At 36.5% G+C, this 17,743-nt stretch overlaps 1 protein-coding gene across 1 annotated transcript; it reads right to left on the bottom strand.

Moving 5' to 3' along the window:
- Positions 1 to 153: 153 nt before the first annotated feature.
- Positions 154 to 17,015, bottom strand: mpp1 (MAGUK p55 scaffold protein 1). Its single transcript, XM_026195633.1, has 12 exons — positions 16,632 to 17,015; positions 10,468 to 10,596; positions 10,233 to 10,311; positions 10,065 to 10,150; positions 8,253 to 8,321; positions 6,434 to 6,630; positions 6,211 to 6,317; positions 5,738 to 5,818; positions 5,176 to 5,256; positions 1,157 to 1,359; positions 950 to 1,024; positions 154 to 825 (listed from the first exon to the last, which is right to left on the bottom strand). Exons 1-12 carry the CDS (start codon positions 16,752 to 16,754, stop codon positions 649 to 651), a joined length of 1,407 nt encoding a protein of 468 aa, XP_026051418.1. The 5' UTR covers positions 16,755 to 17,015; the 3' UTR covers positions 154 to 648.
- Between the last annotated feature and the right edge of the window lie 728 nt (positions 17,016 to 17,743).

The raw sequence follows: 17,743 nt of genomic DNA, 5'->3' as shown, positions 1-17,743 counted from the left end.
AAAAGTCGCAATTACCTTATTTTATTTTTTATTTAGTGGTGGAAACGGGCTTCTATAGAAACTGCCCGTCAGACACCAGTGCTAAAACGTGAAAAAGATGTTGTAGCTAGTCGCAGTAACAGTTTTCCACACTTTAACACAGAGAGTCACAAGTTGGAGTGTAGGGAGAGGTTTATTCAGTTCTTTTAAAAGTGCCTTACATTAAGACTTGAGGTAAATCCATATGTAATGATGAAGAACATTTCAGGACTGCCTTTAAATATCGACTGATACAATTTCCCTGTGTTTTTGACAAGGTTTTTTTTTTTTTAATACTCTTTAAGAAGAACATGGCACATTACAAAATAAACCACACTGAAACTTCAGGGAAGATCGAAAACCAACAGACCTTAATGAACTGAGTGCTATCTTGAATCACAGTAGAGGTCCTTTTTGCATCGCTAACAATGTCATCGCTTAATGCTATAGCGCTATGTAATTTGAAAATTATTCACATATTAAACAAAAAAGAACAAACTTATTGCTTTTCTGCCAAACATTCTATAAAACACTTATTTCTGTGCAAACGGTCTTGATAACGACTGTATTAGGCAGGGCACTGTGTGAGTGGGATTTACGGAGGGGCGACAGGAGAAAGGGATTGGGGTTTTAGTAGACCCAGGAGATCGGTACCCACTGCGGGGTTGAGGAGGCTCTCTCGATGGCCTCCTCCACACCCTTAACACTCTCATCTACATCGTTGTTGACGAGCATTTCGTCGAAGAAGTGGCGGTATGCACCGAGGATGCTGTCGGATTCCTTCTGGATGCTCTGCACTGCCTCTGACTGAAAAGCAGAATGGAAACTTTGGTTGTAAAAATGAAAGACTGTTGATTTATAGCCTTCGGGTCATAAGCATGAGTAGAAATTAACATATGGGGTTTAAAGTTTGAAGGAATCAGTTTCTAACCTGATTGGCAGTGTTTGTAGGAGCAACGAACACCACGAGAGGAGCGAACTCTGCCATTCTGAGCACTTTCAGCGTCTGGAAAAAAACATTGATTGTCAAAGCAGGAATTAGTGATACGGGAAGAATTAGGTTAATTGAAATTGCAAAATACAGGGCTCAAATGCTATGTTAATTACATTGATGTCTGACTTGAGAACGTTTCATTACCTGCGGTTCCACGTCCAGCACAGCAATTTTCCCTTGCTCGTGAATCTTGTGCACCGTTTCGATCTTAGTCCCAAACATGTGTCCCTGGTGACTGCCGTATTCAAGGAGCTCGTTCCCGATGATACATTTGGTCATTTCATCATTGGAAATAAAGTAATATTCTTTGCCATTTTCCTCGTCCTTCTTCTGGGGTCTAGTGGTGTCTACAAAGACAAATGGTATGTTTTTATGATTCATTATTTAGTTTGTCTTGCCTTTTGGTAAATATATCCTCTGAAAAGAGGTCTTTTTTTGAGAATATCTTAAATTTAGCTCTAAAAATCATCTATAAATAATAAAAAATACATAAAAAAGATATATCTTAAAGTCTCAGGGGCTGTTTACATGACAAAGTTTTTTTTAGCCAAAAAGGGATTTTTTTATTGCGTTTTGACTGTTCGTTTACACGACAACAATCGTTTTGGGGACTTAAAATGCATATTTTTGAAAACGGCACCGTTTATCGTTTCCGTGTAAACACCCAATACGGGAATCTTTGAAAACGCTTATGTCATGCGCAGGCATTGGACGTTTTAGGTATGTAGACATGCGTATTACGTGTCGATTTTTAAGGCAAGTGCGAACAAACATACATAACAATGGCGGAGTATATGTTACTGTTGATGCTCAAGAGTTTGCTAACACTTCTTCAGCAAAGTCTGGATTTAATTCACCAATATTACAACCAACAGCAGAGAAACAACATATACAACATATAATAATACTGATCATGTTCTGGTTACTCCACTGCACACGTCGGATCACTTCCTCATCACTCTTAACCTTAACATGATCTCTGACACATCACTTACCCCTCCACATGTCATCTTTCGACGTAACCTACGCACAGTTTCACCCTCCCGGCTATCTGCAATGGTTTCATCTTCACTTCCTTCCCTTAAACTGTTTGCATCTTTGGATGCTAACAATGCTACGGATATTTTCTGCTCCACTCTTACATCTTGTTTAGACACTGTTGGCCCCTTATCTTCCAGGCCAGCCCGTAACACCCCTTCTGCCCCTTGGTTATCTGATGTTCTACGCGAACACCGTTCTAAGCTTAGAGCTGCTGAAAGGGTGTGGCGCAAGTCCAAAAATACTACTGATCTTATTGTGTATCAGCCACTCCTATCTTCTTTCTCTGCTAATATCTCCTCTGCTAAAAGGACATACTACCATAACAAAATTAACAATTCATCTAACTCTCGCATGCTTTTTAAAACATTTTCCTGACTTCTCTGTCCTCCTCCTACTTCATCTCTAATAGCTGACGACTTTGCAACGTTTTTCATTAATAAAATTAAACACATTAGTGCACAATTTTCCACACCACAATCAGTCAAGCTCATATCACCAGCAAATTTACACTCATTTACATCCTTCTCTTCACTCTCTGAGGCAGAAGTGTCAAAACCCATCCTTTCTAATCACCCTACTACTTGCTCGCTTGATCCAATTCCATCTCATCTCCTTCAAGCCATTTCTCATGAAGTTGTACCTGCACTCACTCACATCATCAACACTTCCCTCCACACTGGTGTTTTTCCCTCATCATTTAGACAGGCACGTATAACTCCACTACTTAAGAAACCCAAACTCAACCCATCTCTTTTAGAAAACTACAGACCAGTTTCCCTTCTTCCTTTTATTGCAAAAAACACTTGAACGAGCTGTGTTCAAACAAGTCTCTACATTTCTCACACAAAACAATCTCCTTGACAGCAACCAATCTGGCTTCAGAAGTGGACATTCAACTGAGACGGCCTTGCTCTCAGTTGTTGAAGCTCTAAGACTGGCAAGAGCAGAATCCAAATCTTCAGTACTTATCCTGCTTGATCTGTCCGCTGCTTTTGACACGGTTAATCACCAGATCCTCCTATCAACGCTACTGGCGAAAGGCATCTCAGGAACAACACTTCAATGGTTTGAGTCTTACCTATCAGATAGGTCCTTCAAAGTATCTTGGTGAGGTGAGGTGTCCAAGTTTCAACATCTAACTACTGGGGTGCCTCAGGGCTCAGTTCTTGGACCACTTCTCTTCTCTGTCTACATGGCATCATTAGGTTCTGTCATTCAGAAACATGGCTTTTCATACCACTGCTATGCTGATGACACTCAACTCTACCTCTCATTCCATCCTGATGATCCGACGGTAGCTATTCGCATCTCAGCTTGTCTAACAGACATTTCTTCCTGGATGATGGACCATCACCTTCAAATCAACCTTGCCAAGACAGAACTGCTTGTGATTCCAGCAAACCCATCGTTCCATCACAATTTCACCATCAAGTGAGGCTCATCAACCATAACTCCTTCAAAAACAGCTAGAAGCCTTGGAGTTATGATTGATGATCAGCTGACTTTTTCAGACCACATTGCTAAAACTGTCCGATCCTGCAGATTTGCTTTATTCAACATCAAGAAGATCAAGCCCTTTCTTTGGGAACATGCTGCACAACACCTTGTTCAAGCTCTTGTTCTGTCCAGGCTGGACTATTGCAATGCCCTCTTGGCAGGTCTTCCAGCCAGTTCTATCAAACCTTTACAATTAATTCAGAATGCGGCAGCAAGATAAATTTTTAATGAGCCAAAAAGAATACACGTCACACCTCTGTTTATCAATTTGCACTGGCTTCCAATAGCTGCTCGCATAAAATTCAAGGCATTGATGTTTGCCTACAAAACTACCACTGGCTCTGCACCCATTTACCTAAATTCGTTACTTCAGACTTATGTGCCCTCTAGAAGCTTGCGTTCTGCAAGTGAACGTCGCTTGATTGTGCCATCCCAAAGAAGCACAAAGTCACTTTTACGGACTTTTAAATTAAATGTTCCCTTCTAGTGGAATGAACTCCCCAACTCAATCCGAATAGCTGAGTCCTTAGCCATCTTCAAGAATCGGCTTAAAACATATCTCTTCCATCTTTATTTGACCCTCTAACTTTAACACTCACTATTCTAATTCTATTCTTTAAAAAATCTAACTACCTTTCTAATCTTTTTGTATTCTACTTTCTTTTCATTTATTATGCAGTTGTATATGTATGTTTCCTACAGGAACTGTTTACTAACAAAGTACCACCGAAAACTTGTGGCTTGGCATTCGTAATGCAGCATTGCTGGCAATTTTCGCAAATATGTGTAAATCATTTAGAAAATGTTGTCATGTATACGTGAAAATGTAAAAAAATGCAAGGGATAAACTTTTCAGTTTTTGACAAAATCGTTGTCGTGTAAACGTAGCCTAAATATCTTATGCATTCTTTTTTTAAGGATGACAATATAATCTCAGTGGAAAACCAACAAAAAAAATGAATAAAACTTATTTTGAAGCGAAAATCCGTCTTAAATTTTTTTTTAAAGCATTCAAAAATTGAAAAAAAAAAAAAAAAAACTAGTTAGTTACTTGTTTTTTAAAAGTTGAACTAAAATAAGTCAGTCTACAATATGTTTACACAGAAAAACAATGGAGAATCAATGGAGTGGAATGGAGTGTTTTTTCTAAGGATTTCACTCAGTGGTAAGAGCAGTGGTTTCTACCATAGCTGCTTGTTTGTGAACACCGTCTGCACTGCTGGATGTGGTCTTTAGATGAGTATGTAAACTAGTGTTAGCTCGGAGATTTTTAACAGCCAGCATTTTCCAAAAATACAAATAAAACGTTCACGCTGGCAAGCTATTTTAAACTATAACAAACTCTAAACAAACTTAGATCTTCTTAGAGATGACGTCACATTTGATTGTTTTTTGTAAAAAATACTTCTGTGCCTTTATAGTATACAAAATGCAATTTGCAATAGAGTAAATATGATGCAGCATGTCAACTTGACAAATTATAAAAAATGGCAAGATTGTAATATTTGGGTAAACTATGTACACATAGATTTAAGACTGTATATGATTCAGATTGGCTCTCAGAGGTGGAAGAGTTCATGGTTAAGTAATGAATAAGAGCAGGCACGCAGCTGGACGGTACATACGTGGTGCTGGGTAAGCAAACTTCTCCGGATATTTACTCAGCAGGGAATTTTTTATATGGCTCCTTCCGACTCCATGTGCACCTTTAAACAATAGCAAAAGAGCAAATAACACATTTTAGCCTGTACACTTCTAATTAACTGTGCATTTTCAAATGTTAAGATCATCGTTGTGGATCTATATTTTATCAAGGTACTCTTTTTTATATTCCCATTCTGTGCAGAAATGGAAGTTGTCATAATTGGTTAAACGTCTGACACATTACAACAAATATATATATTTGCATTCTCATTTGCTCCAATGGACCCTTTAATGGTCATCAGCATTGTAATACCTGCAAAATGTGTATTTCATCTTCCTTCAAATATAGAAAATATATCTAATACTTTGAACTCAGAGACTGAGTATGGTTGTCAGAAGAGAGAATGATATGGTCACGCCCTCAATTTGTATTTTTTTAACTACAATGTAAAAAAAATTAAAAAAATAATAACTGTGGACTTCCATTCCTAATAATTCCCTGCTGGTCTGAGCGGTGTCTAAGATAGCTATGGCGATGCTTACCGATGAGAACCAGAGTTTTTCTGTTGAATGCAGGCAGTCTCACTACCTCCTCATAGGATATTACATCAAGCTGGTCAAAGACTAAGGAAGAAACACAAATTATTTAGTTAATGCATGACAAGAGCAATGTCTGAGGCCTGCTTCTACAACAGCAGACATATGTTGCACTTTAACACAGACACCGTTTGTGCTTCATAAAGAAAATAAAGTGATTTCTGGGTTATTACATTGAGTATTTTCTTTTAATTACAGCCATAAACTGGTGATTCGGAGGTGGCATTTGAGAATTATTACAATTTATCATTGCAAAATCTAATTTTCATTGGTAGAAGTGTCACCTTCACATCCAAAAAGTAATTAATTAATCTAAAGTATATGCATGTATTTTTCAAAAGATAGTTATTAGATAATTTTTTCATAAATATGCATAAATATGAGTTCACATACAAGCCTTAGAGGTAAGCTTTACTTACTTGAGCTATGTTTGGCAAGGTATTTGTCTTTGCATTTCTTTTTCTTGCCAAAAGGACTGCAGGACTGACCGGCTTCTCGTGTTGCTTTGCTTTTGCTTGCTACTCGCCTGAAAAAAAAAAATGACAGAGAGATTGTACATGTACATTACTAATCTCTCCATAACTTCAAAGAAAGTCAATCTGTCACCAAATATACAAAAGATGAACGCATGTCAGAACGTACCATTCCTGAAGTTCTGGAGAAGGGAGGAGTCCTGCGAAGTCTGTGGAGGAGTTGTCCACCTTTCCTTGCCACCAATTGGGATCCTTCTTATTGATAATTTGAATGATGTCACCCGTTTGGAATTTCAGGCCAGCTTCTTTGCATGGGATGAGGTCATCTTTGGTAGGGTCATAGTCGAATTGGGCTCTCATATACGTCTGCAAAAACATTATTTAAAAAACATTAGTCCCTCATAAAACCATTGTATGCACTTCATAAAGATGACTTATCAGCCAATCACTGATTTCTAAATTTAGAGACAGGCTTCTTCATGATCAACAAAAGATGTCAGGAACATGTATTAAAAAAAAAGAAACATTACTATTTTTAATGTTTTGAAATAATTTTCTTCTGTTCATCAAGCCTGCATTTATTTGATCAAAAATACAGAAAAAAAAATGTCATATTGTGATATATTATTACAATTTAAAACAATTCTTTTTAAATGTATTATACTTTAAATGATCATTTATTTCTGTGATGCAAAGCTGAATTTTTAGGATCACTATCGCATGATCCTTTAGAAATCATTCTAATATGATGATTCATTATCAAAGTTGGAAACAGTTCTGCTGCTTAATATTTTTTCAGAACATGTGATACTTTTTTAGGATACTTTGATGAATAAAAAGTACAAAAAAGAAGCTATGTTTTTAAAATATAAATATTTTGTAATAACAATATACACTACTGGTCAGTAATTTGGGGTCAGTATTTTTATTTTCTTTCTTTTTTTAAAATAAAATCAATAGTTTTATTCAGCAAGGATGTGTTAAATTGATAAAAAGTGATAGTATAGAAAATATATTATTAGAATATATATTATTAGATTTTTTTTTCTTTTGAATAAATGCAGTTTTAACATTTTCTTCATCAAATATATAAGACAGCAGAACTGTTTCCAACAATAATAATATTTCACAATATTACTGTTTTTTTCTGTATTTTTGATCAAATTAATGCAGGCTTGATGAGCAGAAGAAACTTCTTACAAAAACGTTAAAAATAAAAATATTTCCAAACTTTTGGTCTGTAATATATATATATATATATATATATATATATATATATATATATATATATATATATATATACATTTTCTTTTTTTTTTACTTACTGTAGAAGTTGTAACTAGCATCTTCAAAGAACCCCTCCCACTAAAAATCCCTTCATGAGATACTTTCAGGTTTGCCTAATCTATTATTTTCGATAGATAGATAGATAGATAGATAGATAGATAGATAGATAGATAGATAGATAGATAGATAGATCGATAATATCTACAGCTAGAACTAGTTACAGGCTAAAGATGGTAAGAAAGGCTCTAGATGGACCTACATGTTTAATCTTTACAGCAGCACAATGGTTACTTGTAAAAGGTGAATGAGGACTGCCATCGCTCTACACAACATCAAAACATGTCTAATACATTTTAATCATCTGCAGTTCAGTTTGATGCTGTGTGGCCAGCAGATGGCAGAAGAAAGTTTGTAGTTACTTCATCTAAAGAGAAAAGTAAGTGTAGTTATCTGCTATTGATGCTTTAAATAGTCACCTGTGTCTTTCAATCAGTTTCCCATTCCCAAGATAAACACCAAACCTTAATTTAACCAAGGATACAGGATAGACAGACAAAGAAAGAAGTAATAAACTTTAAGTGTGTTTTTACTGATCAAAGGAAAAAAGCGGGTTGAGTAGACTGAGATCAATAATAATAAAAGCAAGAAACTGGTAAGACGTGACACTGGTTTCACTATTTATTCTTTTTTTTTTTACTCACCTCACATGCCACGGGGCGACTTGGCTGATTGGGGATGATTTTCAATGTGACTACACCATTTGTGTCTTTCTGTAATGTTGAACAGCATCCAACAACGTTAAATCGAAAGCAACACAACCACAGAAACATCTTGAAGTGATGATTACCCCATCTGTGCAAGTGCTCAGGAAGCTATAGCTAATCAAACATCAAGCTACCCACTAGTTACACAACAGAAACTTGAACTGAAGCTTTATCTTCATACGAAAGTCTAATTATACATATATACAGCGGGGATCGAAAGTTTGGGCACCCCTTGCAGAATCTTTGAAAATATGAGTAAATTTCAAAAAATAAGAGAGATTATTCTAAATGCATGTTATTTTTTATTTAGTACTGTCCTGAGTAAGATATTGTACATAAAATATATTAACATTTAGTCCACAAGACAAAAGAATTGCTGAAATTATTAAAATAACCCCACTCAAAAGTTTGGGAACCCTTGGTTCTTAATACTGTGTTCTGTTACCTGATGATCCTCGACTGTCTTTCTGTTTTGTGATGGTTGTGCATGAGTCCCTTGTTTGTTCTGAACAGTTAAACTGAGCAGCGTTCTTCAGAAAAATCTGTAAGGTCCTGCAGATTCTTCAGTTTTCCAGCATCTTCGCATATTTGAACCCTTTCAAGCAGTGACTGTATGATTTTGAGATGCATCTTTTCAGACTGAGGACATTTCAGGGACTCAAACACAACTATTTAAAAAGATTCAAACATTCACTGATGCTCCAGAAGGAAACAAGATGCATTAAGAGCTGGGGGGTGAAAACTTTTGAACACGATGAAGATGGCCAAATTTGTCTTATTTTGATGAAATATAATTTTTTCCCATTTAGTTCTGCCCTTCGTAAGCAACAGAAGATACTTGTATGTTTCCCGGTACACAAATTAAGTACAATTTACATTGATCTTCAAATTCCAAAAGTTTTCACCCCCCAGCTCTTAATGCATCTTGTTTCCTTCTGGAGCATCAGTGAATGTTTGAATCTTTTTAAATAGTTGTGTTTGAGTCCCTCAAATGTCCTCAGTCTGAAAAGATGCATCTCAAAATCATACAGTCACTGCTGGAAAGGGTTCAAATATGTAAAGATGTTGGAAAACTGAAGAATCTGCAGGACCTTACAGATTTTTCTGAAGAACGCTGCTCAGTTTAACCGCTCACAAAAATTAATAGCACCAATAGAAAAAAATGGTTGCAAAATGTTGCAAAACATTAAGATATATTTTAGCCAATTAATGAATACTGTCAAGAGAGCAGTCTTACGATACATTTCACATATACGCAACAACAGTAATATGTACGCCGTCTTTATTGAGTATGTTTGTTCGCGCTTGCCTTTAAAATCGACACATACTGTCTACATCCCTAAAACAGACTACTCACCCTTCAATACTGGTCATACGTCACTATTTTCAAAGATTCCCGTATTGAGTGTTTACACACAAACGATAGCTTGCACTATATGTGTTTTCAGTCCTCAAAACTCTGCTGTCGTGTAAACGAACAGGCAAAACGCATAAAAAGTTTCCCGTTTGTGGCTGAAAACGTTGTCGTGTAAACTTCCCCTTACACTAAACTAACTGCATTTAAGATAAGACTCATACATTTTGGTTGATTACAACATAACATACAATTAAATGTCCAAAAATATTAAATTCAGTTCGCACTTAAAGTATATTTTATTAATAATAGGTGCTCTTTTTTAAAAGTATGCTAAAATGTACTATTCTCAATAGACAGTGTAAAGTGTGTCCAAAGACGAAAGCACAACCCACCAGAATCTTCTGTAGCTGGTCTACACTTTGATTAGCAACACTTTTCCCATTAATCTCAGTGATTTCATCACCTTCTTGTAAAGAACCTGTTAGAAAATAAATAAAAGGTTTGTCATTCGCAATTTTTCATTGAGCTGTATGGAAACTGATTATTATTCACAAACGAACCTTGTTTGTGTATCATCCCTCCGTGCAATATTCTCGCTACTGTGCACCTCTGTCTTTCATTCAGCTTAAGAGTTACACCCTGAACAAACACAAAACCCAAATTTAGACTGTAATACTTCTTTTGAATGACTCAAGTAAATTAGACATCATTTGAAATGTTAGGATGAATCATTAATTTGAGTTAGTCACTTTGAAACATTAAATGAAATGCATAAATGAAACAAAAAGTGTCTACCAGTGGCTCAGAGGGGTTCTTCTCAAAGGCCACTTCTCGCATCCTGCTCGCGTCTTTGCCGTTCATATGACCAGCGCTGCCGTTGGAGAACACTTCCTGTCCTTTGCAGTCGTAACTCTGCATAGCGGCCTGGGAATGCAAACGTGACGCACATTAAGATCTGTATTACAGGTTTTGTATTAGATGAATCCCTATAACTTAGACAAGATATCAGACAGGAACCATAGATGATTTTATAAACGTTTTACTTGTTTTGTTCGTTGTGGTAAAATGAAATGGTATGATAAAGGATTAGAATTAAATAGTCAGTGTGGACATCTGTCCTGGGTTAACGATTAAACGGTTACATCTTAACACTTCATTAAATCTCGCAGTGCTGGGAACTGGTTGGCATGGTTATGTTATCTTGATCTCAGCTGACATGACTAAACAAGCTTCCTCTGAAAGTATAATGGTAGATTTTATTTAATATCATGTTAAACTGAGTGCCCCAATGCATAAGTTCTTATGGAGAAAGAGTGTTGCAGAAATGGCTTGATCCTACCAGTATTGTTTTGTTTTTTGTCTTTATCTAACTTTTTATTAGTGATTTAAAATCTACTTTCAGTCTGAAATGTATAAAGTGGCTTAATTATAATTTTTTGTTACATTTTTTTTTCATACATATAGGACCAGATTTAGCACCAACACAAACCTTTGGCAAAACAAAACAAAAAACAATGCTGTCAAGATTTGGAAAGTGTGAAAACATATTGTATGCATATGCTATGATTATAGGGTTACCATGCCAGGGTAAATCTGGTAATCTCAAGCATTATTTATGAGCAAAATATGAAGGAGATGCTCAGGTGGTCAATCTTCTGCTTTCACAGACACAGCAGTCAGTCATTTCAATAATAAATTGATGAATGAATAATGAAATAATGCTTTTACAGTGATCTTCACAGAAAAGATCTTACTTACACGTCTTGATGTTCAGTAAATGCGTGACAATGCATGAATGCTCAGGACAAAGTTTACACCACATTACTAGACGATCAGGACTTTAGACCTCAGCTCTTGAGTTGAATCTGATGACGCCATGACTAACATGATGGGTTTACTGATCAGCACAATCCAGTGTCAGCTAGATATGATGATGAAGTATGCTCTTTTCATACATTATGAAATCCACAAAGCATTCATATTGGGCAATAAGGACAAGCTGTGCCACAAAACGCTGAAACATTATATCTTGTGTTCCTTTAAAAAGCCATACGGTTTAGAACAACATGAAGGTGAATGAATGTCGATGGAGGTGAGCTGTCCTTTCAAGCTGTCCTCTAAAAAATGAAACAGAACTAGCGAAATATATTTTCCTCACTGAGTGTCATTATTAAGCAATAAACGATACAATAAAACTATATCAGAAGAAAAATGCAGTCCCATTCCACTGTATATTTTTTGCTGAACAATAAATAAATGTTTTAAACTAGCCAGAAAAGGTTTGTAATAATCTGAAAAGTGCTTTTGGATGCAAAGCTTCCTATCACTATTAGTTGAGTCACTGGCACACTTTACCCCAAAGCTATTCCTCATTTCATAATTTTTAGCAAAAATAACAGCACGGTTTTATACTTTGGCAGTTCAACAACATGTTTTATATCAGGCCCTTTCCACTGGACCATGGATCTTAAATGATTAGAAACAGAAGATTAGACTATACGTATTAGATTACTGCAAATGTCATGTTCAAAACCATAAGCAATCAATAACCTTTCTTCTGAAAGAGGTTGTTTTGAAAGCAAAGAATGAGACAAACCATGCTTGTCTTGAGCAATGAATCATTTCACTGATTTCACTTGACACCTAAAGTTTTCGTGTGAAAAGGAAAAACATTCTTTGAAACCCTCAATCTAGTTTTGTCTGTAAACTGGTTAACGAAGGGAAGCCATTAGTCTGTGATAAAGTAAGAGCATGCACATTTGACACAGTCCTTTCATATTTTAGATGATTTAAGTTATACTTAATTAAATAAAACTGAAATGTTGCATTGTAACTGCACTACAGAATCAACAAACATATTAAGATACGATTAACATCAGAACATTAACATCATGCTACACACATGAAACACTTTTTCAGATCTACAAATAAAATTGATGTTGCACATTATATGATCATCGGATACTTTAACCAAACCTCCATGAGAAAAAATACATCTCATGATTCGTTTTAAAATGAGATTGTCTGTATTTGAGTTAGCATAAGGGAGAGTAAGGGTAACGGGTTTTAAGACCGAGTCCATCAGTGTAAGTGAAGATAACCGGTCGAATGGGGAGACCCAGGTCTGAGTGACTACATTAAGGTAATCAAATCACTGCTTTTGTGTTTCCTGCTCATATGGATTCTCTGAAGAAAGCCATGTACACACACACACATACAGTATGATAATCCTGAAACGCATATTTACTGACATCTGTTTACATGTAATTCAATCTGGTATAAAAATAGAGTCTGTCTGGACACATTAAGACCAGAGGCAGAAGTGCAAACTTAAAAAAAATTCAAATTGTGACATATTGAGATATTTATATAATTTTTAGACGATGCAAAATCTAAAATGATTGTACAAAGACCCCACGGAGCCCAAAGGGTGATCTTATGCAGAATTTATATAAAACCTTTGTAGAAAAAAAAACATTCTGTAACAGCTTTAGGCCTATAAAATAAATCTCAGAAGAGGCTTGACTCCTTTGGTATATGAACCAGTCATGAACAGAGACATTTTTTGTGTGATATTAGTCAAGCTTACAAGCTTCCAGTTGAGCAGCCGTCTCCTTAACTACTATGTACTTACATATAGATTTGATATAATGCAGTTATCGTGCATTAGATGTTTTTACATTGTACTTATATTGGAAAATACAGTCTTTTAATTACAGTGTTGACCCTTTAAACCACCAAATCTGCCCCTAAGCTTACCCATATCCCACCTAAGATCCCCAGTTGGAGATCAGGCCTCAGTAAAAGCCTCACTGAACTCGCTCGTACTGCTGACAGCACTGTCCTCATCAGAGGGAAGTCACATGTCGGTAGGAAACAGCCAAACATCCCGAGCAAAGGTTGCGTGCCACGATTACGCTGATAAATCATCAATGCTTGGGTCAGCTAAACAGAACCTACGAATGTGTGTCCATGCAGAAAGACATGTCGACTAAGGTCTTGTGAAATCAGCACTTCAGCTCTGAAATATGAAGAGTTCAGTGTTGGCATAACTGAAGCTATTGCAGTTTACAGAGGTCATATCCTCCTGCAGTAAATCCTGTATCAGACCCACGACTGTAATGCTAAAAGAGTACTTCATTTGTACAGTACACTCCCAAAAGTTTGCAGTGTGTATGCAACCAATTCTATAACTGTGGGAGGCCCTAACACATCCTCATTCCCAAGAGCAAAAGAACAGTCTGCGACGCGATCTCCTTACATACACTTCCTACTTTGGAGTTTCACTGAGTCAGGACTATCATGTGACTCAACAGACAAAGAAAAACCACCTCTGATTTCAGGGAAGTGTCATCGCATGGCTTAAGATGTTGAAACTATCACCTGATTCTCAGTGCTGAACACACACACACACACACACACACACAATAAACAGCAACAATAACCAACACAGTCCTCTAAATGCTGGGAATGATTTCTGTTCAAACACCTCCGTTTGAAACTCGATGGTCTTTTTTTTTTCATCTGAAGACACAGCTCTGTCGTTTGAGGAGATATGTACTGCAGTGCGCTTCACCAAAACAAGTGTGATAGAGTCGGTGACTCCTGCTGATACCTGCAGTATTTGGAGTCTTGTCTCATGCCCTGGGGAACAAAACACACCCCTGATCCATGAAGACTGCACCGAGCAACACGAGCCAAAACAGCCCTAGTGAGTTTAAAAATGAACCCAGACCTAATCTGCACTGTTACTATCTACTTATCTTGACTGACTGGACTGATATGTGTTCAAAATATAATTGTGTCTCTGCAGAACAAATATGAATGCAATGTATTATTCACATGCTATATGTTTTCAAGCTGGAAAGGGGTATGATAAACATTTATGACCTTGGACCACAAAACCAGACATAAGGGTAAATTAGAGACTTATACATCATTTTACATTTAACTTTATTTGTTTGCATGATTTGTGTGATGGTAATGCTGAAGGTTTACTGTTAATAAGCACATTTTCATGGGGAATATCCTTCTCTGGTGTAGACCAGCTACACACACACGTGCTACGGTCAATGTGCTTACAATCAGCCATGTGTGAACAGGGAAGCAACATGTCTTGTGCTTTTATCTAAAGCAAACACAATGCTGGGACACTGTGTTATACACAAGCAGCTCCAAACTGTTCTCCAGACTCCCACCTTTATCTGCAGAGAAAATGACGGCTTCTATTTATAGACAGCTCGAGCTTTCCAGTTTGACTAGTGAAGCACCCCTGTCTGCAATCGTAAAAACCTTAGTATTCTGCAGGTAGAAGGTTTAGTATCAGACCGAGATGATGGAGATGATCGAGTTTACTGGCCCAAAATCTGAAAATCATTCCATTGGACAATGTACTGAGCATAGAGTTATCAGCCAATAATAACAACGACTGCACTGACCAATAATGGAAGCAAATAATATCAAGACATTGGAACATTAGATTTTAGAATTGATTTATTAACCATCACGTTGGTATGGCAAACCAAAGTTAACACGTCTATTGTGGCTCCTAACGCTAATCTAATCTTTACCACAGAATACTATTGTTTCCATCTCATCATCAATGAGTTTATCATTAACCTTACACTTCACAACTGAAAACGTCTTAACCATGTTTGAACATAATGTCCCATGTACTGCTGGTTACACGAAGAAAAGGAGTTAATGACATTAACCCATGAAAGTGAAGAGCAGAGAGACTGATAACATTACTACTTTGATTAATTCAATTATCATTACAGCTATACAGGCTTCTAAACCAACATGATAACAGCTTAGAAGAATGATAGTTGAGATGTCGTCAGTCTCTAATAATTCAGAGAAATAATTCAATTGAGCCTTTAACTGGAAGTTTCTGGTATTTTAGGATGACATCAGCAAAAAGTAGAATCAGTTTCTATTAAATCATCTTAGAGTAAAGGAATATTTTCCAAGCACAGACACACAAAAAATTAAAATACAAAATCAAAAATCCCCACCACAATATATGAAATACTATAAATATTTAATAAGTGATTCAGAGCAGTTCACTAAACGATTCTCCAGAGGATTTGACTGATAGGACGAAAGTTACTTGAACATCAAAACACAAGAAGCACAACACATAAAACTAAATGGAAATAAAGTTATGCATTGATTGCGTATATTTAGCTATAACTCATTTAAATGCATTTATGACATGATTTTATTGAAGATTTACCTCACATGGACTGCAAGGACATATGAAATCACAAAGTGTCCTTGTTACATGTACTAATTATTCTTATCATAACAATTAATTATGCACAGTTAAACAAATTATAATCCAAACCCTAATCATATAGGCAAGTAAGTAGATTACATGTAAATAATACTAAGTAGAAATGTATAATTACACTGTAACAATGACACTTTAAAATAAAGTAACCATAGTTTTTTAGTACATATCTCATAAAAGGAAGTGACCATTTGATAAAAGAATCACCGAATTATTAAAAAATAACTGTTCGAAAGAACCGTTTTACGGAAATGAGTTCCCCACTACCATTATGACGTCACGACGATGCGTCATTCCAAAATAATATTCGATATTCTATTCAACGCCTTTATATGGGACTCGTGTGAATTTAATTCTAGATATGTTGAAAACTATACCGACGACCTGAAATCGTCAACATATCTTATGGTATGACGAGGAAAGTTGTTGTGAGAAAGCAGAGTGATGCTAATCTCAAACCGGGCTGCACCAGTCTGGACCAGTACATCTTTATCCTCCTTAGAGTAACTCTTAAATCTGTGACACTGATTAAATAATAATAATAAAACTATCCACACACACTGTCAGCATGCGATTGTCAAATGTAAATGCTGAAATGAAGAAACGAGTCGTCTTCGTCTTGTGTGATCGTGAGAACAGTGGTTTGTTTGGCGAATCCTCTTACCTTGTCTGACTTGGGTTTATTCTGCAGCAGATGTTCCAGATAGAGATCGGAGAGAGCCGTTCGCGCGCTGTTCACACGCTCCAGAATGACTGCAGGTTCATTTTTATTGGAATTTAATGTCATGTTTCACAGTTAGAGGGGGAGGGCGTAGTAAAAGAGAAAAAAAAATAGTCTGGACCGAGTTGAGTCTGCTCAAGGTCCGACAGGGGTTGGTCAGAAGAGCGATACGGCTTGATAAGAAAGCTTGAGATAGTTGAAGATAAAGGTTGAAGGATTATGGCTCGAAGTCCAGAGTTTGCGCAAGAGACAGGACACAGCTGACAAAGCACATAAACATTAGTGTGAGGAGGGGGCTGGAACGCTGCAGCTTCCTTTTAGAGTGCGCACTTACGTAGTTGCTCTCTCTGACAGACCGCGGATCTGCGAGCGATTTCTACTATGGCGAAGACTAAGCTCATGAATATTAATCACGTAGCAGCAGTAGTCCAAATTGATTGGCTGAAAGACAGAAGTTGGTAGGCGGGCGCTAGACATTTTTATCCAAAGCGACTTACAAAAATGAGGACGATTGAAGCAGTCAAAATCAACAAAAGAGTAGTGATATACAATGCCATAACAATTCTCAGGTAGCTTAACACAGTAGGCTACACATATTTTATTTTATTTTATTATTTTGGCTTTTGTTAATTGTATAATAATAAAAATAAAACAAATAAAATAGAATAGGATTAGAAAAACTAGTTTTTTTTTATTTTTTTAATAAAAAAAATCTAGCGAATTAATGGAATGCTGCTATTTAAGGAGTGGTTCATGAATATAAATCCTGTAATGTAATGGTTAGCCATCTGCTGGAGAGGGCTTGCCAATCATTAGAAGGCACTCCTCTAGACTGTTGTGTGTGTTGTACTGGACTTCAGTTCCCATCACCCCTAGCACTTATTAGTTCTCATGTTTCCCAGCTGTGTGTAATTTAGTCTTGTTAGTTACCATGTCATGTTAACCTGTTAACCCTTGTTTGCTTCAGTGTTGTTTTCCGTTACTCTGTTTGTGGATTACCTTTTGCTTTCGTGTTTTTAGGATCTTAGATTTTTTTTGTGGATTAAATAAACTGC

Source organism: Carassius auratus, chromosome 21 (genome assembly GCF_003368295.1).
Source record: "Carassius auratus strain Wakin chromosome 21, ASM336829v1, whole genome shotgun sequence".
Classification (NCBI taxonomy): domain Eukaryota; kingdom Metazoa; phylum Chordata; class Actinopteri; order Cypriniformes; family Cyprinidae; genus Carassius; species Carassius auratus.
The sequence above is the reverse complement of the archived record's forward strand: the minus strand, read 5'-3'. Positions and strand labels throughout refer to the sequence as shown.

Excerpts from the sequence above, each read along its gene's own strand:
- mpp1 (XM_026195633.1), bottom strand. The coding sequence starts at position 16,754 with ATGACATTAAATTCCAATAAAAATGAACCTGCAGTCATTCTGGAGCGT. Across the intron at positions 8,322-10,064 it reads ACCAGCTACAGAAGATTCTG|AAAGACACAAATGGTGTAGT; the intron begins GTGGGTTGTGCT and ends TCAACATTACAG. Across the intron at positions 6,318-6,433 it reads TCTCCAGAACTTCAGGAATG|GCGAGTAGCAAGCAAAAGCA; the intron begins GTACGTTCTGAC and ends TTTTTTTTTCAG.